Source organism: Aspergillus affinis (genome assembly GCF_023601865.1).
Source record: "Aspergillus affinis strain CMG 70 chromosome Unknown NODE_74_length_177179_cov_84_810866, whole genome shotgun sequence".
NCBI lineage: Eukaryota > Fungi > Ascomycota > Eurotiomycetes > Eurotiales > Aspergillaceae > Aspergillus > Aspergillus affinis.
The window spans coordinates 70,142-94,235 of NW_026515855.1; the positions used below are offsets into that span (position 1 = coordinate 70,142).

The following is a 24,094-nucleotide window of genomic DNA, read 5'->3' on the forward strand; positions in this document are numbered from 1 at the left end:
GTCACCGCGAGCGGGGAAAGTCAATAATTATTATAGACTCAATCCACCACTATCTGCTCTTTCTTTCTTTTGCTTTCCCTCTTCCTCCTTCCCTCTCTCCTTCTCTCCTTCTCGTCCTCTCCCTCCCTCATTCTTTCCACCCCCACCTTCACCAGCGCGAAACTCTCTTGCACGCTCACAATCCCAACCACTTCAGACATCTACACGACGCGATCACAATGAAGCTTCATCTCGTGTCTCTGGCTCTTGCCGCTTGCCTAAGCACCGCGGCTGCTCAGGGCTTAGATAGTCTCCCAAGCTGCGCCGTACGTACTTTCCCTCAGCAATCCCATCGTGACTGGCCTTTCGTGTTAACATCCTACAGAAAGATTGCGCTACCAACGCCATTCCCGAACACTGCGGAATGATTGATGTCGGCTGTATCTGCTCGGACAAGTCTTTTCTCTCCAGCATCTCTTGCTGTGTGTCCAACAAGTGCTCTGAGGATGATCAGAAAAGTATGCCTCAGCCCTACCGCTCATCGTTTGGACCACTGTACTGATAGGCACCGCCTTCCTCTAGCTGTCATCCAGTTTGCAAACCAGATCTGCAGCGGCGCCGGCGTGAAGGACCTTCCCAAGAGTGCTAGCTGTGCCAGTGGAGCTTCCTCTGCCACTGAATCATCCTCGGAGACCTCCCCTTCATCCACCGCAACTGGTAAAAGCAGCGACACCGCGACCACCGACGCCTCAAAGGCCTCCAGCACTGATTCTGCATCCTCCAAGACTGCGAGCAGCGCCGGATCCTCAACTTCGACCGCCAAGTCTGCCGCTAATAGTACGGGCGCTGCTGCCCTCGTGCAAGGCAAAGATACTGGTCTGCTCGCTGCGGCCGGCGCTGCTCTCTTTGCATTCCTGGCATAGATAAGGTGACGAACCGCACATTATGGCATTGAACACGTGACAGATGTGCATTTACAACGGAATTCCTTCTTCATCATCTTTTTTTTTCTTCTTTTCGCTTTTCTTGCAAGCAGTGTATCGCCTTTAATTTGTAATGATTTAGTGGCTGAGGTTGCGCACTCGTCGGCTGAATGCTCAATCAGACAGACGACCCTACGGATATGAAAAACAAGATAAAACAAAAACAGAATGACGGCAGGAGGCTGAAGGAGAAGGGAAAAAAAGACTCAAAGGTTTTATGGCGCAAAACTCCAGATAGCCCAATATGTATCTTTTAAGAATTCATGTTCAAACGAGCCAAATTCGGGGAACGATAACCTTCAAATCATTGGTCTCGCTCCGCAATGCGAGCAGCGATCTCTTGCCGCTCTTCACGGAGCTTGAGATAGATCTGTCCCCACCCATCAGTAAAGAGGACCAAGACGGAGTGAGCATGGACTTACCCAAAGCCAAAACATCATTTCCATAAACCCATAGGTGAAGATCACCCTATTTTTCAACTGGTCGAGGCCGGAAGCCGCTTCCTGTGCAGCCCCATATCCCAAGGCGGCCCGCGTGTCGTTCACCCCCCAAGCCGACGGCTTGCTCTGGTAGATAAAGAATGAAACGGAGAAGAAGAGACAAAAGCGCGAGGCGGAGAGTAGGGTCCAAATCTCGGAGTAGAGAGAGGCTAGACGGTCCAAGAAGGGGTTCATTCGCAGAGCTCCTGCCACAGGGATGGGGGATTGGGATCGAGCGGCCGAGGCCATCGCAATGACTTCATTCATCTGGGGGATCTTGGTGACCAGGACGAGATCAACCAGGGCGTCGGCGACGAGGAGGATTCCACAGAGCGCGAAGGGCGATTGGGGGCGCGAGAGCGACGGGGCTGCATCCTATCGGGGCAATCAATCGGTCAGTGGGTGCGAGAGGCAACTGGGAAGTGTTCAGGAGGAATCGACGAGCATACGATCTGCAAAACTTCTCCCAGCATAAACACGACATCCGACTCCGTGACAACCTCCGGCGACCTCGTCAGGTACACGGCGAGAACGAAGAGGAACAACGCGTGCCCTTTGATGAGGGTCGTGGACGAAAGAAGACCCATTGTGTCTTGTCTCCTTTCCTTTTGTTCCCTCCGGGTTGCGAGTATCGGCGGGTGATGCGAGACGGGGTTGGTAGAGAAATGGACGGGAGGTCCTCCGGGCTGCAGGTCAGAGGTTCGGTGGGGCTCGCTCGCTCTCCCCTTGGAAAAAAGCCATGTGGGGTTGGCGGCCGTTGCTTTTCTTCTTTCCCCCCCCCCCCTCGACGCCCCTCTCCTCATATGAGGAGAAAAATAAATAAAACCTGACTGCGAATAAAGGTCGGACGTTCGCCTGCTGACTTCTGATGAATTGACCATTTTACTATACACAGACCCTACGGCACCCCACACCATGGCCGAAGCTACCTTCAACCGAGAACGTCATCTCAAGTATTTCCTCCGCTGCCTGAAAACCTTCTTGCCCAGTCTGTACACCTCCAACGACTCGAATCGCATCCTCCTCGCCTTCTTCACGGTCGCTGGGCTGGATATCCTGGGCGAGTTGCAGAACAAAACCACACCGGAAGAGAGGCTGGGGTATATTGAATGGATCTATCACTGCCAGGTCCCGTCCGGTGGCTTTCGGGGGTTCACAGGGACGGACTTTGGGCTCGAGAGACGGAACCCGACGAATGAGTCCTGGGACCCGGCGAACGTGCCGTCGACATTCTTTGCGCTCCTGATTCTAGTCATCCTGGGCGACGATTTATCCCGAGTCAAGCGAACCGAGTGTCTACAATGGCTTCCGAAGATGCAACGCGAGAACGGCAGTTTCGGGGAAGTGTTGGGTCCCAACGGAGAAGTCGAGGGCGGGGGCGATTTACGGTTTTGTTGCTTCGCTGCCGGTACAAGGTATCTTTTGAGAGGCAAACGCGGGAGCGACGTGGAGGATATTGACGTGGATAAGCTGGTGGAATTTATTGAAGCATGTCAGGTAAGATCATCCCGACGCAGCCCCAGCTAGACCCTAGTTCTTCATCCTGGCTGCCGACTTCATATCGCGCTTCTTTCCGAAGCAATGGCTGAAGCAGACGTCACTTTGTAGGCATACGATGGTGGTATAGCCGAAGCACCCTTATGTGAATCGCACTGTACGTTTTCCTAACTCCGGCCGATTGCCTCCCCTTAAGCTACTCTCATTGCTTACTTCCGAGACTTAGCCGGGCATACCTACTGCGGAATTGACGCTTTGATGTTCCTCGGTCGTCTCGCAGAAGGCGACAAGCCGGCGGCGCTTCTTTCACCCGGGTCCCATGCATTTGAGACCCTGACTCGGTGGCTTGTTTCTCGGCAGACATCTGAACTTGGCGACGACGACGACGACGAAGAAGACGCCCATGAAGGCAATGACCATACCGACCATGTAGACGAGGCGTTTGATCAACTGCCTAACCTACCAGCGCCATCAAACGAGTCGCTGCAATGGGCTGGGTTCAACGGTCGATGTAACAAATATGCCGATACATGCTATTCATTCTGGAACGGCGCAACACTCATGGTAAGGGTCCCAAGATAGTTCCCCTCGCTTAGGTGCAGATTGAATTGACAGAATGGAGGACAGATGATGGATCAATTCTCGTTGGTGGATGCAGAGCGCAACCGACGATATCTCCTTGAAAAGACCCAGCATTTGATCGGTGGCTTTGGGAAGGGAGTGGGAGAGCCACCCGGTAGGCCGAGACAGCCCCGTTCGTCCCTTCAGACATCTAACTCCAGACACGCAGATCTATTACATTCTTACTTCGGAATGGTGTCACTTGCCTTCCAGGGGGAACCGGGACTTGAGAGTGTTGACCCGGCACTGTGCGCTAGTCACCGTGCAGTACGACACTTACACACTCTGCCCTGGTGGCAAGAGAGAAAAGGTGCCGAATCCGGCCTTTAATGATAATAGAAGAGAAGAAGTCGATTCCGGCGATCTGTCGTAGCATGTACACGGTACTGTAGACACAGTAATGCATGCCATCCTGGCTTCCTTACGGTGTAGTTAGACCGTTGTGACATCATATTTCTTGAGTATGCAGTCGGTCATCATACGATCCGAGCCGATCGCAACACTGACGTGCATGCTTTAGGGTGATAGGTCTGGGAGGTGATTAAGATGAAACTTGACCGGCGAGTCTGACCGGGCTAGGCCAAGGATGCAAGGCGAATCACGAATCGACCGTCACGTTTGTTCTAATATTATGAGGCGGTGGTCCATTTCAGGGGCAGCAGGCGGATCCGAGCAAAGACAACGACTCACTAACGAGCAAACTAGTCAGTAGACCGCTCCACCCGAGCTACGAACCCAGGAACGGGCGATAGGAAAGTGGACAACTCGGCCAATTCCCTTCCATTCGATTCAATCCGGTGGGATTTCAGTGCCTGCAGCGACGGCGGAAGATTGGAGGAATCGGGGGGAGAATCCCTCGAGTAGAGGTTGCAGTCGAAGTCGAAGTACTCCGTCGACCGTAGAGATAGACGATATACTCCGGACTCCGGGGCTGCTGCTGCTTAGTCAGGATGACGAAGGGGGTAACTAGTTAACTAGTTAACATGCTTTTTTCCATGACAGAAACGGCCCACGTTCCGGCTAAATCGCCTCTTCATCAATGCCACCTCGAACGGAGCATTATTCAATAACCACAATATCATGAGTTCGGTTGTCTTCGCTGGTACGTGCTTCTGGACCAACCCACCCTCGTCACCCCTACTGCCTACTACGGAGTATTATGATTGAACTCGGGATGGCCGTTCACCCCGTTGTTGCCTGTCTACCTACGGCTTGTTGGTGCACGCCCCGGCTGTCATAATCTCCCATGATTGCTTGATCATTGTTATTCCATCTTTCTAGCGGTTGCCAAGTCAGGTGCGACTGACGCTTTAACGTTAGCGGAATTATTTGTGACCCCCTCTAGCTCACTCTCCCTCTTTCCTTCGAGCTCAGTGAGTTCATGGCTTCTCCTGACTCTCTTCTCGTTCCGGTCCTCGCTGCTTCGCGAATGAACTAGTGCTACTGTTTCGGGACTTACACTAACTCTTCCTCTGTCTTATCCCTAGTGATCGCTTATCGGGCCCCGATTTGATTACCGGTCGCCCTTCCTAAGTTCTTGCTTCTCGAACCTGCGGCTCGCTCCTGTCACCCACTCACCACCATCAACCCAACCTGCCGTCTTCCTCGCAACTTTCGTTTCTGGTCGAATGTGCAATTTCGGTAGCGGCCATTGAATATCGGAAATTCCTCTGCTCAATTTCCTCTTTACACGGACGCACCTTAACAGATATCTTTCTTTATTTTTTACACGTCCGGTGCGACGCGGCTCATTTCGATCCTTTCTTTCCATTGCTTTCCTGCCGACTACGTCAAACCGTCGACTCCTTGATTCGGTCCCTTCCTTCCTTCGTCCCTCTTCTTCCCCCCTTTTCAAAGTCCGCTCTGGCCCCTCCCCCTTTCGACAATCTCCAATCCTATTCGCTACAAAGTTTCGTTGAATGGCAACCGCAGGTGATCTGCAATTATTCGGGGATCCGTTGCAGCAATCCTAATCGCCCTTATCACACCTCCGCGGGAATAAGTAAGAACCGGCGGAGATATCTTGACACATGCCGCCTCCCAGGACGAAAGCGGAGGTTCAATCCCAGAAGCAAAAGGAAAAGGTATTTGACCAAAACCCCCGCCCCCGAGACGAGTGCTGCAGCGAGAATAGTACCCGCGCAATACGTGCGGTCTTGCAGGCGCATTGGCAGCTTCTCTTTGCTTCCGTCTCCCCACTCTCTCCCGTTCGTAACACGCGACCACTCCGCAACCATTTTTGGCTGACCACGTTTGCGCCTGTCCACCATAGCTTGCCCAATCCTACCATGAACTACTGGAGTAAGGAACATCTAGAGCTGTTTACTAAACCTTGGCACTAATCTTTGGCTCTCGGGTATTAGGGAATTCTCGTCGAAAGATCTTCGAACTGTGGGGAATTACACACTTGGAAGATTGATTGGAAAAGGATCGTTTGGCAAGGTCTACCTTGCCAACCACAAGCTCACGAATGGCTCTAAAGTATGTTACGGGCTCGGGAAGGCGCTCTCCCGGAACGAACCAGCTTCTCATAACTAACATGAATAGGTCGTGCTTAAATCTTCGGACAAGGAGGATACGAACCTTGCGCGCGAGATCCATCACCACCGCCAATTTCTTCACCCCCATATCACTCGTCTCTACGAAGTCATCGTGACGGAAAAGCTGGTCTGGTTGGTCCTCGAATACTGCCCGGGTATGACATGCGACAATGAACGGAAAATCTGTCAACTGTTGCTAACCCTGCTGTAGGCGATGAGCTTTATAATTACCTCCTCCGCCACGGTCCGCTCCCCGTCGATAAAGTCAAAAAGATATTCACACAACTTGTCGGTGCAGTCGCGTATGTCCACAGCAAGTCTTGCGTCCATCGGGATTTAAAGTTGGAAAACATTCTTCTTGACAAGCACGAGAATGTGAAACTATGCGACTTTGGATTCACCCGGGAATACGAAGGAAAAGCGAGCTACCTGCAAACTTTTTGTGGCACCATATGCTACAGCGCGCCCGAGATGTTAAAGGGCGAAAAGTACGCCGGTGAAAAAGTGGACGTGTGGAGTTTGGGTATCATCTTGTACGCCCTGCTTGCCGGGGAGCTTCCTTTCGACGAGGATGACGATCTTGTTACCAAATCACGGATCCTTAAGGAGGAGCCTGTATTCAACGACAAGTTCCCTGATGATGCAAAGGCCCTGATCGCCCTGCTTTTGTCGAAGCGACCTCTGATCCGGCCTAGTCTCGGTGAGATTCTGGCTCACCCGTTCCTGGCAGAGCACGTGTCCGAGCAACTGGCAATCTTGAAAATACCTCGACCTCCAGCGTTCTCGACATCGTTAGAGCGAACCACCCTGCAGCGAATGAAAAGTGCAGGCATCAACATCGATGAGGTGATAGAGAGTGTTCTCGCGCAGCGCTGTGACCCTCTTGCGGGCTGGTGGGCGCTGCTGATCGAAAAGGAGCAGCGCAAGGAGCAGAAACGAGAGCGCAAACGACGCGAAAGAGAGGTTGAAGCCAAGAATATTCGCCGATTGAGTGCAGCAAGCAGTCGCCTAGAAAAGAGATCCTCCGCGTTGGTTGAGGTCGATGAAGAAGGGCATGCTTCGGCCAACGTGCCTCTACAGGAACGGGGGAGGAGAGACCGACGCAGTCTCCCGTCTCAGCTCGCCGTCCCGGAGTTGCCAATCTTGCCAGAGCCGGTCCCGGTTCAGTCGGCCGATTCCAGCACCCCTCCGCCTCCCCCCGTGGACAAGGATTCAACCCGATCGGTCAGCTCTACGCGGCGGCGCCCGTTGCCACCGCCCAAGGACAGAAGGCGTTCGCGGCCCAGCACGCTGCACGTCAGCGCCTCACAACCCGAGCTGGCGCAGCACAATGGGATTTTCAGGCGCCGTACTGGCCGCCGCCAGTATCCCATCATCAGCCAGCTGGCCTCGTTGAAGCATTGGTTCGTAGAGTCTGCCAAGCGGGCCAAGTCCCCCCATGGCAAAAGTGCCGGTGGATCGGGGTCTCATCGTAAGTTTTTGTCGGAGAAACTGAGTCCTGCCAAGGGGCAGGAGGCTGCGAGAAAGACCATGCCGGCATCGTCGTCCACCGCTCATCCGGGCGATCTGTCAACGCCGACGCAAGCGAAACGTGCATCCACCGCGAGTAGCCTCGCCCCAAGCAGCGCATCCTATCGCAATCATCGTCATTCCTATCCTCGCCAACCTCGTCCTCTAAGTACCAGCAACCCCCACCATCGGAATTCCTTGTCCCCATCTCCGATCACCCCCCGGGGCTCCTACAGGCGGTCTTCGGCCGGTCTACGGGGCCGCAAATCGACATCCTCGTCCATTTCTTCGATTCGGAGTATCCACCATACCCACACCCACTCGAAGGCATCGTCGGTCTCGTCGAACAGCATTGGATCAGCCTCCACTCCGACGGCTCGGATCTCAAAGTCCCCCCACTCTTCAGTCAAAGTGCTTCCCACCACTCCAGGGTCGTCCTCTCGCTTCCCTAGCAATATCCGCTTGGTGAGAGGCTCGAACAATGGATACCGTGAGATGAACGAGCCCAATGGACGAGCGAACTCGATGTTCAACGAGGCAGCTCCAACGCCCATGCTGTACTCGCCATCTTCCAGCCTGGTCTTTGCCCGTCGGAAGAAGTCGGCCTTCAAAGGTCCGATGTCTCACACAGCCAACCTCATGGTCTCGAGCGGCATAGCGGCTCCGGAATTTCCTCACGATGAGATTGCAGTGGCTGCGCCGGCTGCGGGTGCAGCTCGGCCCGCGGCGAGGAAAAGCCAGATCATCGAAGAGGAGGAAGATTTGGAGGACGATGACGATTTCGAAGAGGTCGACGCATTCACCGGGACCGAGGATGAACCCGGGTCACCCATCGACGTGGTCAGTTCGGATGATAACCTGAAGACAGTGAGTCTCACTGGCTCTCCCGGGCGAAACTGCAAACCGGCCCTGGCTCCTGCCCCTGACCTTGACACGAGTCCTCTGCGCCCGCCGCGTTCGTCGTCGCTTAAAGCAACATCCGACCGAAGCCAGTACGGAGCCAAGGACGGCAGTAGGGCCGCTGACGTCTCTCCGAGATCAGTGATCTCCAACAAGACAAGTCGGGCCTGACTGGTGGCCCTGGAGCTGGGGAGTGGCCTCGATTGATTGTTTATTCTGTTTTGTACCTTCTTATACCCCCTCGCGACTGTGGCTTTTTCATTTACTTCCTCCTTGTCTCTATTCTTTTTCCTTCTTTTTGCAGCGCAGCGTCTCGTACCAGTCGGGGTCAAAAGTGATCAATGAGTCCATTGCGTTTCCTTTCCCATCGACCAACTTAATCCATTCTCTCTCTCTCTCTTCTCTCATTTTCTTTTTCCTTTTGTCGCCCCATCATAAAAATTCTCATCGCTTTCCCATTCAAGCGCATCCTTTCATTTGACTGGATTTCCTTTCTGTGTACCTTATTGACACCCATGCCCGCAACTATCTCCTTACCTTTCTTTTTACCCTTCCATTTCTGTTTAATGTTTGTTTGCAGTCATGTGTTTGTGTCTACTGGCCGCGCATGTTTCTGGAGAGATACACCTTGCTAACATCTGCTATTCTTCTGTTATTGTTGATTCCCCCGCTAGACGAGTGTCCTCAAGATTGGTTCTTGGATCAGACACGACCAATGATATCCAGCGATCGATGCATTGCTCTCCTTGTTTGATTAATTAGACTTGCCATTTTGAAATCCTGCATATATAGAACAAGCATGGTGTTTATTTACTCTCGTTCTCTTCCCAGCGGCATCTACATTATTCATATACTTGTCATGAATATTAAGCATCTTATTTATTTTCGTAAACGTATTCGCGAAACGTTCATAGCAGTCTGAGAGCCAGCCACTGGCACTTCACCTCTCGACGTGTACCTCCCGAGGCTTTTCTGGGTCCTCGGTGACTCCAACCTCGACATCTTGCCCCTTGGAACCAGCACCACCCCCCTCTCGCAGGCCGATGGTGCTTGAACCGACCTGATCGACGGTTTCCGTGTACGTGGGAACAAAGTTGACGGCCACGGCATAGGTCCACGCAACGACCATGAACATGGTTGGGACAATCATGGCAAACCCGGTACTATTGCGCATATCAGCGACATGGCCGAGGATCGGCGGGACGACGGCTCCGCCGCAGACACCGCCGACGATGAAGCCCGAGCCGCGCTTATAGTGGCGACCTAGACCGCGAATGCCGAGGGCAACGATGGTGGGGAAGCAGACGGACTCGAAGAAGAGGGTGAGGAAGAGCATCGCTGCACCAGTGTCAGCCTACTATGTGACTTTCTTGCGTGTCCGACTCAAGGCAAGACTGATGAGAAACGTACCTAGGCCGCTTTGTCTCCCTTGGGTGGTGGACGCCGCGATGAACGCGACAGTGCAGGAGAGATAGACCAGGAAGACCCAACGAGCCTTGACAAACTTCATGATGATCGCTCCGAGAAACCGGCCGACAGCGAAGGTGCCCTGGGCCCCGGCGAGATATTTCGAGCCCGTGGAGCTGGAGGTGCCGGGCCAGGTTTCCGTGACGTAGTTGATGAAATACCCGGCGATGGCGACTGGGGACAGAAATTAGCTTTGGCCAAATGGGTACGGTAGCAGGAACCGGGTGAGGCATGTTCGCACCTTGAGCACCCGTATAGGTGAATTGCGCCAAGGTCGCATGGAACAGCTTGTATTGCTTCCAGAATGACTTTTCCTGCTCGTTCACATGCGTCTCCGAAACCTGGAAGGCCATATCTTCATCGGTGACTTCGGGGATTTCCGAGACGAAGAACACGGCAGCGAGGACAAAGACGAAGATCCCGATGGCGAGGTACACCCATTGAACACGCTTGAGGGCGTTCACATCATCTTCGGTAGTAGTAAAGAAGACGTAGGATGCCAGTGCCGGGGCCACGCACGTGCCGATGCCGTTGAACGCCTGGGCAAGGTTGATTCGGATCTCGGAGTACTTTGGCGGTCCGCAGACTATCGACGGTCAGTCCGACTGCGGGTACCTGTTTTTCGCATCGACATACCGGTGATGAAGGGATTCGCCGCAGACTCGAGCGATCCCAGTCCCGAGCCGATGACAAACGTCGCGGCACAAAACCCGCCAAACGACTGATTCAACCCCGCGGGCCACATGCAAAGAGCTCCAATGCCATAGAGGACCAGGCCAAAGATGAACACGGTCTTGTAACCGAAGTGCCGAAGAAGGTAGTTCGCATAGCCCAGAGAGGCCAGTGGGTAGGCACTAGCAACCTCTATCAATGCTCCGTGCAACGACAGTGGGATCTAGTGAATAACAATGCGTACCCGAAATAAGCAGCCTGGAGCCCAGATGACCGGACCCTAGTGATATGCAGTGTCTCCTGGAAATGTTTATTGAGGGTATCCAGCAGCCCGTAGGCAAATCCCTAGATGTGCAGTGCATCTCTTTAGCGCATGACGTTTCTGGGACGAGATGGCCCGAGTCGAGCCAGTTCTCGCCCGGTTCGTTCAGAACTCACCCATAGGAAGAAGAGGATCGTAACGAGGGTCAAGGGCCATATGCTCTGGCGTAGAGTAAGAGTAGCTGCCGAAGTGGTTTTGCTGTTGTCCACCCGAAATCCCGAACGGGACTTCAAGAAGTGCAGGACACCCATCCTGTCGGGTCAGATTTGGTGCGTGTCTTGTGTGACTGGTGAGTGAGAATGAAGGTCAGACAGATGAAGGCATCCCAGATGTCGGCAAGGCACCAACGATAGAAGAAAAGAGAGGGGGAAAAAAGACAGGGATGCATTCACTACACTGCAGCCTGCTTAAATATTAATTGCATGAAAGATTGGCTGCATGGATCAGTAGTATGGTACCCCCTGTAGATGCATTCTTGTGGGGTTGAGGGAAGTCACGGGCTTCACGATCAAGAGTCGACGGCAGGATCTCCTCACTTCCCTCTGGAATGAGCCTATCGGGTCATTTGTAGGGTAAAAAAAGCCGGGAGGAGCGCCTGGGCAAGCAACGAGATAGGAAGGGAGGGAGGAGGATCCATCCCCAGACTTTTCGGTTTCCCTTTCCTCCGCAAAACATGCATTCTGGGGAAAAGATCGCCGAGGAAGAATCCACCAGTGATACGCCAGGGCGGCCCAGCATCCCCCAATGCCACGAGAGGACAAGACTCTGAGCCGGGGGCGGTAGTTAGTTCAAATTTTCGGGGTGGGAATCCTGGTCGTGTTTTTAATGGTGCGTCGTGGACACCCCGACACCCCCCTCATGACTGGATGCCGGTTGAAGTTTGATAAGTGTGCAAACGGGAAGCATGATGTACCCTGGGGGACGGAAGGCCAGTCAGTCGGGTATTTGCTTGATGTTCTGGGGGAGTGAGTGATCGTTGTGATGGGCGGTTTTAATTAGGCTAAATTAGTGCCGGGATGGATGACCAAAAGAGAAGAAGATCACGGGGTCCAACGTGTCTCCGCGAGTGCATACAATGCAAAAGTCTACCTGAGGCATCCCGAGGGAAACATTCATTTCTTCGTTGTTGTCTAGACGCTAGGAACATCTAACATGATACATGCCGGTCGCCTGGTGTCCAAAAGAGAAAAACAAAATGAACAAAATACAAACCGACTATCCAACGGGTCCATGTCTATTAGATCTATCATGAACATACCCAGTGGGATATACGAAATCATCTCTTCATCAACCAAAATTTACGCCCTCTTAGGCTTAGAGGCGGCACCGTTTTGCTGTCTATCAGTCTTCGCAGGAATTTTATACAACTGGCGCTCCACGAACTTGAGTGCTTCATCAATGATGCTGTTGGAAGTCGTTAGCGTCAAGAGCAAGGGCAAGTTAGCAGCCAGGGAGAACTCACATCACGGGGGCGCTAATGGCTAGCACGGCCTTCCACTCGATCCAATCCAAGGGGAGAATGGCGAACAGTCCCTGCAGGAACGGAATGTACAGAATGGCGAAGTGCAAGGCCATCGAGAGAATAATGGCATAGACGAGCATCAAGTTGTTCCAGAGAGCAAAGGTCAGAAGGGATTCGCTGGATGAAAGCGCATTCATGGCGTTCAGCATCTCGATCACGACCAGGATAGACAGCGACACGGTGGAGGCAGAGCGAGACATCTCGTTCGAGAACATCTCGCAACCGATTTCGGGGAACTGGGCGGAGCAGTTGTGGAAGTGAGACTGCGAGCAGGTGTCAGTAAGATGGGGAAGAAAAATCGAGTGGAAGACTCTGGAAACCTACCAGCTGCGAGAATGTGATTTGAGGTCCCTCGGGGTTGTACAGGAACCACCACACGTAGCCAAAGACCGTAGCAGCACCGACATAGGTACCGATGACCAAGTATCTAAACAGGAGCCAGCCGCCAACCAGGGGCTCGTCGCGCTTGCGAGGGGCCCGTCTCATCACATCGTGGTCCGGAGGGTTGAACGAGAGAGCGGTGGCGGGAAGACCATCGGTGACCAGATTGACCCAGAGGAGCTGGACGGGGACCAAGGCTTCGGGCATGCCCAAGGCGGCAGTCAAGAAGATAGACACGACTTCACCGATGTTGGACGAGATCAAATAACGGATAAACTGCTGGGTGTTGCTGTAAATCGACCGACCCTCCTCGACGGCGATGGTGATGGTGGCAAAGTTGTCATCGGCCAAAACCATATCGGCGGCGAGCTTAGCCACGTCGGTTCCCGTGCCCATAGCAACGCCGATGTCCGCTTTCTTCAAGGCAGGGGCATCGTTCACGCCGTCACCGGTCATCGCAACCACGTGGCCCAGAGACTGAAGGAGATCAACGAGTCGAGACTTGTGACTAGGCTCGGTGCGCGAAAACAGAGATGCACGTTTGACGGCCTCAAGTTTCTCACTCTCCGACAGTCCGTCAAACTCTCTACCCGTGTAGCTCTTACTAGCCAGATCCTCACCCTCGGCGAATACACCGATCTGGCGGCACACGGACTCGGCGGTGTTTCGGCTGTCACCAGTGATGACAATCACCCGGATACCGGCTTCCCGGCACTTCTCGATCGAATCGGCCACTTCAATGCGGGGGGGATCCAGCATAGCAACGAGGCCGACGAGGGTCATGTTCTGCTCCAGTTGAAGATATTCGTCGGGGGTTTGGGCCTTCTGAAGGAGGGGATTGGCCGGGAGATCGTCCACAATAGCCAGGGCCATCACGCGGAGACCACGGTTTCCGTACTCCACAATTTCCTCGGAGAGCACCTTGACGTGATCTTTAGAGATAGGCACGCGGGGTCCGTCAGATCCCAGAACCACGTGGGTGCAACGTTCGAGAATGGATTCGGGGGCACCCTTGACCAGGAGCCTTTGCTGCTTGTCGCCGCCGATGAGAACCGACATACTCTTACGATCGCGGGAGAACTCGTAGGTTGCTTTCAGTGGCAGGCGGGATTCATAGTACGCACTCGAGGCATGGAGCCTCTGGGAGGTTGGCAGACCGAACAATTTGGCGTTCGTAGCAGCGTCATCAGTTCCAACCTTTTCAACCAAGGCCCGCAGGGCGCCTTCGGTGGGTTCACCGATACACGAGAACACGCCGCTCTTGGCGTCGTGAGCGAGAGTCGCACTGTTACAACGGGCCATGACTTCAGCCATCTGTCGCACTGTTGACGAGGAGACCGCAAGATTTTGCACGGGTTTGCCGCTCTGCGACAGCTTCCCCTCAGGCGCGAACGTAGTGCCCTCCACATCGATCTCCTCCACGCCGTTACCGGCCTTGTTCAGATAGACCATCTTCTCCGCGCTCATCTGGTTGGTGGTAAGAGTTCCCGTCTTGTCGGAGCAAATCACACTGCAGCTACCGAGGGTTTCCACAGAGGGAAGGGATCGGACGACGGCATTCTTCTGGGCCATCTTGCGGGTACCAAGAGCGAGACAAGTGGTGATGACCACCGCCAGGCCTTCCGGGATGGCGGCGACGCCCAGGGAGACAGCGATCTTGAGGTAGTAGATGGCTCCTTTGGTCCAACCACCGTGGGACGGGTCGTTGAAATGCTCGATGTTAATCAGCCAGACCAAGATACAGATAACGGTGATCACCTTGGCAAGCATGTCGCCAAAGTCGTTGAGCTTCTGCTTCAGGGGAGTCGGTTCCGAGATTTGGGACGTGATGCTCTCATGAATATCACCAATGGCGGTCGATCCTCCAGTCAAGACGACCAGAGCCGTTGCGTGCCCATTGACCACCGTTGTTCCCGAGAAGAGCATGTTGACCTGATCCTGCTTGACGGCCTGCTTGTCGGACACCAGTCGGGTGTCTTTGGCGACGCTCTCACTCTCACCCGTCAGGATGGCCTGGTCGACTCGGAAACTGTTGCTGTGGACAGCAATCAGGCGGCAGTCCGCGGGGACACAATCTCCAACGGCGACGTGAATCACGTCGCCGGGAACCAAGTCCTCCGCCTTGACCCGCTGGGTTTTGCCATCGCGAACCACCGTAGCTTCGTTTGCAGAATATTGTTGCAGAGCCGCAATAGCCTTTTCAGCACTGCTCTCCTGGGTAACACCAACGATCGAGTTGAGAATTAAGATAGTCAAGATCTGTCATCGTCGCACGCGGTCAGCGGATTCGAAACGCGCGAGGCAGAAGGACGACGTTCGGGTTGGATATAACGTACCACGGCAGGGTCAACGAACGCAGTCCAATCGCCCTCCTCTTCAAAGAGAGCCAGGACGAAAGACACGGCGGCGGAGCCCAGAAGAATGAGAACCATCTGATCTTTGAATTGTTCCAGCACCAGCTCCCAGAGAGGAGTCGGGGGTTCTTCCGCGAGAGCTAAACCACGGCAGCATTGAGTTAGCGATTGGTCTCGAGGATGGAGAGGGAAGGGAAACGGGTCGGCGACTAACCATTCGGGCCATACTTCTGCCTCGATTTCGCGACCTGGTCTTGCGATAGACCAGCGTGCTCTGAGACATTGAAATGCCCCAGCACCTCCGCTGGGGAGGACAGGTAGGATTGCTCCATGTCCGCCACAGCAATGAGAGAAGAGTGACGAGAGTTGAAGGAGCAGACAAACACAAGAGGGAAAGGGAGGGGAGAACAAGAAACGGAAAGAAAGGAAGGGGAATAGAGAGAGAGAGAGAGAGAGAGAGAAAGAGGGAGAGGACGAGGGAGAGGACGAGAAGGAAAGAAAAATAAAGCGAGAGAGGGCCAGAGGAGGGAAAGAAAGAAAAGGAAAGTATGGGGCAGGGCAGGGCGGTCCGGAGATACCCAGATTAAGACGTGAACATTGGAACGCCAAGTGGCCGCTGGATGGTCCAGGTGACTAGTCCCGTCAGTCAGTCCAGAGAAGCGACAGGGCCGGGTTAATAATAATTAATCCTCCGAAGAATATCGAGGAATCTCGAGATTAAAAACAAGTGTGCATACTATTGATTCTTCGGGAGGTGAACGCTGTCGGTCAGCTTCGTCGTCTTCTATAGAACTAACTAAACGTGTTCTTTCCAATGCCGGCAAAAGCAAAGCCTACAGGGCTGAACCGTACCGTGACCGTTCCGTGGATGGAGTCCGTTCCTGGGGCTGTCGGTCCAATGTCTACTCTTCCCTCCGACCACGTATGGCTCTTCTTTTTGGTATCCGGTTGGTAGAAATCCATCCGTACTCTCCGTGGACTTGAACGGGAATTTTCGAGTCTAAACCCTCTGGTGTCGTGCTGAAAGCATGGACGATTTCTCAGCCTCCGTGCATTGTTCATTATTACCTGCGGATACCGGACTCCACCCAGGAAATAGTGATGCCTTGTCTCCAAGACCCATCCGAGAGATTCAGTAATCAGTACCATGTTTCTTGAGCCATCCTGGACGCCCCGCTCTTCATCATAGGGCAGCATGACGATGAACAAGGGCAAGGATGTACGCGAGGATCCATTGTGGTTCGTTATCGCCTCTCGCTCTCGGGAACGAGAATCGTCCCTCCTAGCCACTCGATTCCCAATGACATAACTACAACGTACTTAGTATGTGTGGCCCTTGTACCGGGGGCAACTTCACCTTGACCCCTCTCAACTTGATCCGGTCTACCAAACGGTGGGAGTTCGTTTGTATAGACCGCCACAGCAACCCATACCGCATGAACGAGAATTGCGTGACTGAAGGATCGGTCTGCAGGGGCTGCGTAAATGTCAAATGTAGCAGATGATTCCCCATTTTATACTGGATAACACTTCTTGAAAGGTAAATAAAGAGGGTGGCACCGACAAGAGTGGTTCAATGCCCTAGTTCTAAGATGCAGGGACTCGTAAGCCCTTTACTCAATTTGGAGCAGAGACGTAGCAAAGGATCTCAAAGAGATGGAGACGGTGTCACTTGACTTGGGGTCGTGCTCTGGACCCTTCATACGATTGCAACTCTATCGTTCTTCCCCGCGAGGTCTAGGACCATGAAGATATCTCGCAAAATGCAGATTTCCTCAACCTACTACATCGAATTGATCAGTTTGCCGGTGACTAGGACTTGATCTCTGCTTCGCTCCCTGGGCCCTAGGGACATGAAGATCAGGGGTATTCTCTAGAGTCCCGGGAGTCTTCCTCGCTCTCGATGGACTCGGTTGCTCAGGACCTCAGGACAAGGGTGAAGGCGGACGATCACACCGCTTCGCCAGGATGGCGAGTGGCTGCCCCAGGCACCCATCCCAGGCAGAGCCAGGCAGCCCAGACAAACAGGACAAACAACCCGCCCTCTCGCTAAAGCTGACTACTCAAGAGCGAGCCTGCTGGCCGTCACCTCACCGGTTCATCTCTCGTTGCTGTGAGGATCGCATCCGCCAACTCTCTCGTGAATTCATCAGCTTTGTTTTGTGTTTCTTCTACTCCTTCCTGTGCTTGTCTTCCAATCTTTCCCTCCTTCTCTCTCTCTCTTTCTATCTGCATCTTATCTCTTCTCTTCCCCCCTACTCCCAACTCCAAACTACCTAACCCCTTCTTGGAAACCCCGTCACCTCTATCCATTCCTCCACCATGACTTCTGAGGTATGTCGTCCTTGTTTGACTCCCCCGAGTCTCGGTTGCGGTTGTCTTGTTGCATGCATTAAACCTGCGACAACCCGCTGTCCCCTCTTATCATGTTCTGATGCGATCCATGTGAATCATACTAACATCTTGGGCAGCGTGAGAGGTAAGGGTCCAGAGCGTCCTGGCCGATCGCAGACCGCTGACATATTCTTCTCCCTGCTTTCAGCAAGACTTTCCTCGCTCGGCTCTGCGAGCAGGCCGAACGCTACGATGGTAAGAGCCTCAGTCGAATGTCACGACCGTGACGTGGGTGTCCCTGATGCTGATCCATTCCCTTCTGTCCACAGAGATGGTCACCTATATGAAGGTAAGGAGCGACATCTATCCATCTTATACGGGTTACTCAAAACGAGATCGCTAACTCTTCTCCCAGGAAGTTGCCAACGTATGCATCATCCCCTTCGTCCAGCCACTTTTTGGCGCTGCTTCCCCGCACTCCTATTCCTCCCTCAAGATGACTGACCCCGCATCAGATTGGAGGCGAACTTACCGTCGATGAGCGTAACCTTCTCTCCGTTGCCTACAAGAACGTCGTTGGTACCCGCCGTGCTTCTTGGCGTATCATCTCCTCCATTGAGCAGAAGGAGGAGTCCAAGGGCTCTGAACAGCACGTCACCATCATCCGTGACTACCGCCAGAAGATCGAGAACGAGCTCGAGAGAGTCTGCCAGGATGTCCTCGACGTGCTGGACGACTCTCTCATCCCCAAGGCCGAGACTGGCGAGTCCAAGGTCTTCTACTACAAGATGTAAGCGCGATTTTTGATCCGGCAAGAAGCGTGTGGTTTGCGCGATGACTGACGAGCAATGTGACGAACAGGAAGGGTGATTACCACCGTTACCTGGCCGAGTTTGCCTCTGGCAACAAGCGCAAGGTCGCTGCTACCGCCGCCCACGAGGCCTACAAGGTATGTGCGGTCCAGAACCGCCTCCGTGAAAGAGTCACCGGTCGACCCCTACTGACCACCGGGATTAGAACGCTACCGATGTCGCCCAGACTGACCTTACCCCCACCCACCCCATCCGCTTGGGTCTCGCTCTGAACTTCTCCGTTTTCTACTACGAGATTCTGAACTCCCCTGATCGTGCCTGCCACCTTGCCAAGCAGGCCTTCGATGACGCTATTGCGGAGCTCGACTCGCTCTCAGAGGAAAGCTACCGTGACAGCACCTTGATCATGCAGTTGCTGCGTGACAACCTGACCCTGTGGACCTCTTCCGATGGAAACGAGGCCGAGGGTGCTTCCAAGGAGGACAAGCCCGAGGAGGAGGCGCCGGCCGCTGAGGACAAGGGTGAGGAGTCCAAGCCTGCCCCTGCCGCCGAGTCTTAAGAGCACTGGGGCGGGGCTATTTTCTTTGTTGTATTAAAATATGCGTTGTGCGCTCGGCGTGCCTCTTTGGACGTTCGAATTCTCCCCCCTCTGGAAGAGTTTCATGAAGGCCTGATTTAGCTGCGTGACTGGATTGGACTGGCACCTTTTAACTTCCACTTGTTCGCAATCGTGTGGGTCGGGTCGGCCGGCGGAGTTTGATATTTGGAGGGTGAAAAGGGGGCCGAGTGGAATTTATCTCTCTTTTAGTGTCTTATTCCCACCCCAGAACCAGATACAATGTGTTATTCCACTTTTTTTTTTTTTTTTTTTGTTTCATTCATCCGCTTCCTGCGCCTTGTCAGTGCCTCGTACACCCACTCCACGACACATACGCGCGTAGAGTTCGAATACTACGCCTAGTATAACGGTTTGCTAGATGTCTTTATCCTTTGAGGGTGCCTTTGAAATCTGAAGTGCTCACATGATCTATATCGAATCCTCCTCTTCCACGTACGTACAACTTAGCACTATGTAAAGATTAAGACAGTGATGGATAACATAAAGCAATGACGTCAATTCTATTGTATTATCATAAACTAGCAGAAGGGGGCAAATGGGGAGCACGCGTGTATAAACGATGCATATACAACGCATCGTCGAAGTTGGCAGAAAGTGTCGAATTGACAAAGTAACTGGCAACTAGAGATGAAAAGAGATGAAGCAGTAAAACAAAATAAGCAAGAGCGAAATAAAAAAAAATTAACAGTAGAATCCAATATATCTCAAATCATTCACATGAAGTCGTCGTCGCCCAATCCACCATCATCATCGTAGGACGCATCGATTTTGTTATCTCTCGAAGCCACCAGCGAGACCTTAGTCTTGGCCGCCTTACTTTTCTTATTGCCCTTATCGGCGGCACGCTCCTCCTTCATCTTCTCGTTGCTCAGGGTGGTCAGCGAACTGGCGATCTTCTTGATGTCGCCACTGGGCAGATCCTTGACCAGCTGCTTGGTGAAATCCTGAGCCCACAGCGCGTACTGGGGCTTCTTCGACTGCGGCGTCAGCAGCGGGGCCAGCGTGGTGGTCAACCGAGCGAACTGGTCCTTGGTGACGGGCTTGAAGAGCGGCATGGCCGACAGGTCAACGGCCTGCGTGGGATCGGCAGAGTCGCTGATCACGACGGCCTTGGGGGCGCCGCGGTTGCGGTTCAGGTCGATGTCGCCAAAGAGGTCCTCGGCGTGCTTGAGGTCCGCATCCTTCTCGGTGCGGCGCAGACGAGCGCGCTTTTCGGCCTCGTCCTCATCACTATCGGAGTCCTCCTCGTCCTGCTCCTGTTTCCGAGTTTCCTTGTGCTCCTGTATCCGCTGCGCCTTGCTCTTCTTCTTTGCGGCCGCTTCGGCCTCGGCCTTGGCCTTGGCCTCCTTTGCCTTGGCTTCCTTCTCCCGCTCTACTTCGGAATCTTCGGCGGCGTCCCAGGAGTCGAGAACCTATTCCAAATGGCAGGTTTAATTAGCAACGATTCGTGAGAGGCAATGCGGGGGACGGTTGTGCAGGATCTAGACAAGGCTAGGCCTGAGAAGAGTGAACACATAGATTGAAACAGAAGAAGAAGAAAATGGAGGGGCGGAGAGGGGCTGGAATACGCACTTCATCCTCTTCCTCATCGTCGAACTTGCGGCGGGCAGCCACAGGAGGGGGAGGGGGGGAAGAGCTCTCCTCCTCGTCATCTGTGAGGTGGTAATTCCATTAGAAAAGATTATCCTCTCTCCACATGCACAATGCCATCGAGCCGGGAACAAGACTGTATTCAAACCCCCCCCCAAAAAAACTTACCCCACTTCGAAGGTGCCATGGTGGGTAGAAATATCAAAAATTGACGAAAACGAAAGGTAGTTCCACACGGGTCTTGAGGTTATGGACGGAAAGGACAGAGATACGAACCGTGTGTCCCCGGAAGACGGTCGTGGACGGAAGCGCAGGCGCAGGGAAATTTCGATCGGAGGGAGAAAGGATCGATTCCATCGCGAACGAAAGGCCCAGGTTGACCTCGACCCGGTCGGGTGGTGGGGCAGGTCACGTGTCGGCCGGCAGATGTTGATGCCCGATATTTCAGTCCCGCCCTCAACACTTGCATACTCGGTGTACTGTGTTAACCCCAATCTACTGCAATCTACACCCCTACACTTCTATGTACAACGCCGGCAAAGATTGAACTGCAAATTCTTTTCTTCATTATATAGCCCGTAGAGTTGGCTTATCAATTCGTCATCATAAATCTTGATCAAATAGTCATCTGCGATGGTACTTTTGCAGTTTGTTCCAACCCAACAAAGCTGCCTAGCAGTCAAAATTGTGAAGTATGAAACAGTCCGGGAGGAATACACTCAGTTGGTACCGGGGAGAAGGAAGAGGTGTGTTCTGCGAGATCACTGGCTACATTTACAGGTTGACAGAGTTGCGGAACTTCTGGCCGGCGTAGATGGCGTTCTCACCCAGCTCCTCCTCGATACGGAGGATCTGGTTGAGCTTAGCCAGACGCTCGGAACGGGCAGGAGCACCGGTCTTGATCTGGCCGGAGCGCAGACCGACGGCAATGTCGGCAATGGTAACGTCCTCGGTCTCACCGGAGCGGTGGGACACCATGACGCCCCAGTTGTCGGCGTAGGAGTCCTTGGCGGCCTGGATGGACTCGGTGAGAGTACCAATCTGGTTGACCTTGAGGAGAAGGGCATTGCAAGACTTGAGCTCGATGGCCTTCTTGATACGGAGGGGGTTGGTGACAGTCAGGTCATCACTATGGAGTCCGGTTAGCATCGGCATCACACCTCAACGGGAGAGAAGATCTGGTTGACGTACCCGACAATCTGGAAGTCAGAGGTCTTGTAGAAGTAGCTCCAGGCCTCCCAGTCGTCCTCAGCGAAGGGGTCCTCAATGCTGACGATGGGGTACTTGCTAGCCAGCGACTTGTACAGGTCGGCCAGCTGCTCGTAGGTGAGCCACTTGGTGGGGTCGCTGTCGGGGTTCTTGAAGTCGAGGTCGTACTTCTTGGCGTCGGTCTTGTAGAACTCGCTCGAGGCAACATCCATGGCGATGTTGATCTTGCCGGTGTAGCCGGCCTGCTCAATGGCCTCGGTGATCAGGTCGAGAGCCTCCTCGGCAGTCTGAATATCGGGGGCAACACCACCCTCGTCACCGACGTTACCGGCAGACTGGCCGTACTTCTTCTTGGCCAGAGCCTTGAGCTTCTGGTAGACCTCGGCACCCTGGCGGAGACCCTCGGAGAAGGAGGGAGCGTTGCTGATATCGAGGTCAGTATGACAATTGGCCACGATCAACCGAGAGAAGGGATCGGGGAATGGCACTTACTCGGGGACGATCATGAACTCCTGGAAAGCGAGACGGCCACCGGCGTGGGATCCACCGTTCAGGACGTTCTGGAAGGGCACGGGAAGGACGTAAGGCTTCTTGGTACCGGCCAGGTCGGAGATGTGGGCATAGAGGGGAACGCCCTTCTCGGCAGCACCGGCCTTAGCGATGGCCAAGCTGACACCGAGGATGGCGTTGGCACCGAGGTTGGCCTTGTTGGCGGTGCCGTCAAGCTTGTTGAGGAACTCATCGACCTTGGACTGGTCCTTCACGTCGAGGTTCTCCTTGATGAGAGCGGGGCCGATGGTCTCGTTGACGTTCTTGACGGCCTTGAGCACACCTATTCATCCGTCGATCATATTAGATTCCAATCGCAGTTTCCCGTGTCGTTGTTTAGGAGATGCATTGCAAACATACCCTTTCCACCCCACTGGGTCTTGTCACCGTCACGGAGCTCGTGAGCCTCGTGCTGGCCTATAGTTGGATTCTGTCAGTATTGATAGATAGCACTTAGCCTAGGAGAGGCCGGACTCTCGCGAGCCTTGATTGCTTCAGTGAGGGAGGTACCGACCAGTGGAAGCTCCGGAGGGAACGATGGCACGGTGCAAGCCAGTCTCGGTGACAACGTCAACCTCGACGGTGGGGTTGCCACGAGAGTCGTAGACGGAGCGGGCGTGGATCTTAGAGATGGGCATTTTGACGGTCTGGATTGATCAGTCAACTGAACTAGGAGACCAGAAAATTTTTGGAGAAGAGATGGAAAAAAAAGGCGGGAGGGATATTCAATAAATAGAAGAGGGGGAAAGGGGGGGGCAAAAAAAAATAAAACAACTGCGCTCTGGATGGCTGTTGGGAGGAGACTAGCAGCGGGGTGGGAGGGTGTTCACCGACGACCCGAAAAGAGAGAGCCGAATGATTCGATGACGAGATCACCGCGGATGGTGGTGGTGGAGAGCTCCGATCAGTCAATTGACCGAGCTTGAGGGGGGAGGAATACGGGGCGGTGACCAGTGGGGGATGCGTGCATTGAATGGCAGGCATCTCGAGCAGAGTACGCTGTGCAGGAAGCATCAAACTTCCGTGCACTCTCTATGCTCAAGGGAAGAGAGAGAGGGAGGGGTCATAGTATAAACAGAGTGGGATGGTGGGGTAGTTGGACATGATGACCAAGAGGGATAGTTTCGGGGGAACGACAAGGGAGGCAGGGCAGAAGACGGAGGCACAACTCACCAGGACAGGAAAGATGATAACCAAAAAAAGAAAAAGAAAAGAAACCAGAAGAGAAGGAAAGGAGAGCAACGGGCGGTTCTTGTATGAGGCTGGAGATGGTGGGGCTGCCCCTCGCTCTTTCCTGAAGGTCTCGCCGGACGCGAGATCTCCCGGATTCCCTCGGGGTAAGGCGGGTTGAAGAGGTCTTCCCCATATGTGCTGCTTTCGCATTACGACATCGCATTCATTATTGGATTCGGGTTCGGAATCGGAGACTGCGCCTCGGTTGCTCTACCAGGAAGGCATACCTTACCTTAGGTATGAGGAGCTTCTGACATACGATGTCGGGCAGCTTTGAGCATACTTTATATGTATGTACATACATACCTACCCTACCCTACCTAGTAGTAGTATTAAACGTAGAAGTATGCAATTGCCCTAAAATATAATCTCTCCCTCCTCTTCTATCATTCTAGTCACCAATTCCGATTCATCTCCCCGTGGAATACCCGTCAATGCCAGAAACTTCCATCTGCCCATTGCGTAATGACGAAAACACATGTAGACACCTTAGTGCCTGATCGGGTGTCGGATGAAAGATAC

General features: G+C 53.6%; 9 protein-coding genes across 9 annotated transcripts; 4 read left to right on the forward strand and 5 right to left on the reverse strand.

Annotated features, from left to right (window-relative positions):
• Positions 1–218: 218 nt before the first annotated feature.
• On the forward strand, positions 219–902 carry KD926_009956 (CFEM domain-containing protein; the record flags this gene model as incomplete). Its single annotated transcript, XM_053102455.1, has 3 exons — positions 219–305; positions 365–497; positions 562–902. The coding sequence occupies 3 exons, from the start codon at positions 219–221 to the stop codon at positions 900–902; spliced, it is 561 nt and encodes a 186-aa protein (XP_052954069.1).
• A 364-nt stretch (positions 903–1,266) lies between these two features.
• Positions 1,267–2,028, reverse strand: KD926_009957 (uncharacterized protein; the record flags this gene model as incomplete). The annotated part of the gene is made up of 3 exons (XM_053102456.1): positions 1,267–1,332; positions 1,385–1,816; positions 1,891–2,028. The coding sequence occupies 3 exons, from the start codon at positions 2,026–2,028 to the stop codon at positions 1,267–1,269; spliced, it is 636 nt and encodes a 211-aa protein (XP_052954070.1).
• A 328-nt stretch (positions 2,029–2,356) lies between these two features.
• Positions 2,357–3,889, forward strand: cdc43 (protein geranylgeranyltransferase type I subunit CDC43; the record flags this gene model as incomplete). The annotated part of the gene is made up of 5 exons (XM_053102457.1): positions 2,357–2,938; positions 3,050–3,095; positions 3,165–3,502; positions 3,566–3,674; positions 3,729–3,889. 5 exons carry the CDS (start codon positions 2,357–2,359, stop codon positions 3,887–3,889), a joined length of 1,236 nt encoding a protein of 411 aa, XP_052954071.1.
• Positions 3,890–5,589: 1,700 nt separating this feature from the next.
• Positions 5,590–8,679, forward strand: KD926_009959 (non-specific serine/threonine protein kinase; the record flags this gene model as incomplete). Its single annotated transcript, XM_053102458.1, has 4 exons — positions 5,590–5,810; positions 5,923–6,040; positions 6,107–6,254; positions 6,311–8,679. The coding sequence occupies 4 exons, from the start codon at positions 5,590–5,592 to the stop codon at positions 8,677–8,679; spliced, it is 2,856 nt and encodes a 951-aa protein (XP_052954072.1).
• Positions 8,680–9,448: 769 nt separating this feature from the next.
• KD926_009960 (putative l-fucose permease) lies at positions 9,449–11,220 on the reverse strand (the record flags this gene model as incomplete). Its single annotated transcript, XM_053102459.1, has 6 exons — positions 9,449–9,846; positions 9,919–10,149; positions 10,217–10,561; positions 10,612–10,829; positions 10,892–10,992; positions 11,086–11,220. The coding sequence occupies 6 exons, from the start codon at positions 11,218–11,220 to the stop codon at positions 9,449–9,451; spliced, it is 1,428 nt and encodes a 475-aa protein (XP_052954073.1).
• A 1,047-nt stretch (positions 11,221–12,267) lies between these two features.
• Positions 12,268–15,558, reverse strand: KD926_009961 (calcium-transporting ATPase; the record flags this gene model as incomplete). The annotated part of the gene is made up of 5 exons (XM_053102460.1): positions 12,268–12,373; positions 12,432–12,754; positions 12,816–15,131; positions 15,209–15,366; positions 15,441–15,558. The coding sequence occupies 5 exons, from the start codon at positions 15,556–15,558 to the stop codon at positions 12,268–12,270; spliced, it is 3,021 nt and encodes a 1,006-aa protein (XP_052954074.1).
• Positions 15,559–17,548: 1,990 nt separating this feature from the next.
• Positions 17,549–18,931, forward strand: KD926_009962 (14-3-3 adaptor artA-like protein; the record flags this gene model as incomplete). The annotated part of the gene is made up of 8 exons (XM_053102462.1): positions 17,549–17,560; positions 17,698–17,705; positions 17,769–17,815; positions 17,890–17,909; positions 17,976–17,987; positions 18,076–18,350; positions 18,422–18,509; positions 18,578–18,931. The coding sequence occupies 8 exons, from the start codon at positions 17,549–17,551 to the stop codon at positions 18,929–18,931; spliced, it is 816 nt and encodes a 271-aa protein (XP_052954075.1).
• A 773-nt stretch (positions 18,932–19,704) lies between these two features.
• Positions 19,705–20,768, reverse strand: KD926_009963 (eukaryotic translation initiation factor 3 subunit J; the record flags this gene model as incomplete). Its single annotated transcript, XM_053102463.1, has 3 exons — positions 19,705–20,403; positions 20,564–20,643; positions 20,750–20,768. The coding sequence occupies 3 exons, from the start codon at positions 20,766–20,768 to the stop codon at positions 19,705–19,707; spliced, it is 798 nt and encodes a 265-aa protein (XP_052954076.1).
• Positions 20,769–21,355: 587 nt separating this feature from the next.
• On the reverse strand, positions 21,356–22,977 carry aspf22 (enolase acuN; the record flags this gene model as incomplete). The annotated part of the gene is made up of 5 exons (XM_053102464.1): positions 21,356–21,710; positions 21,773–22,213; positions 22,283–22,622; positions 22,700–22,756; positions 22,854–22,977. The coding sequence occupies 5 exons, from the start codon at positions 22,975–22,977 to the stop codon at positions 21,356–21,358; spliced, it is 1,317 nt and encodes a 438-aa protein (XP_052954077.1).
• Between the last annotated feature and the right edge of the window lie 1,117 nt (positions 22,978–24,094).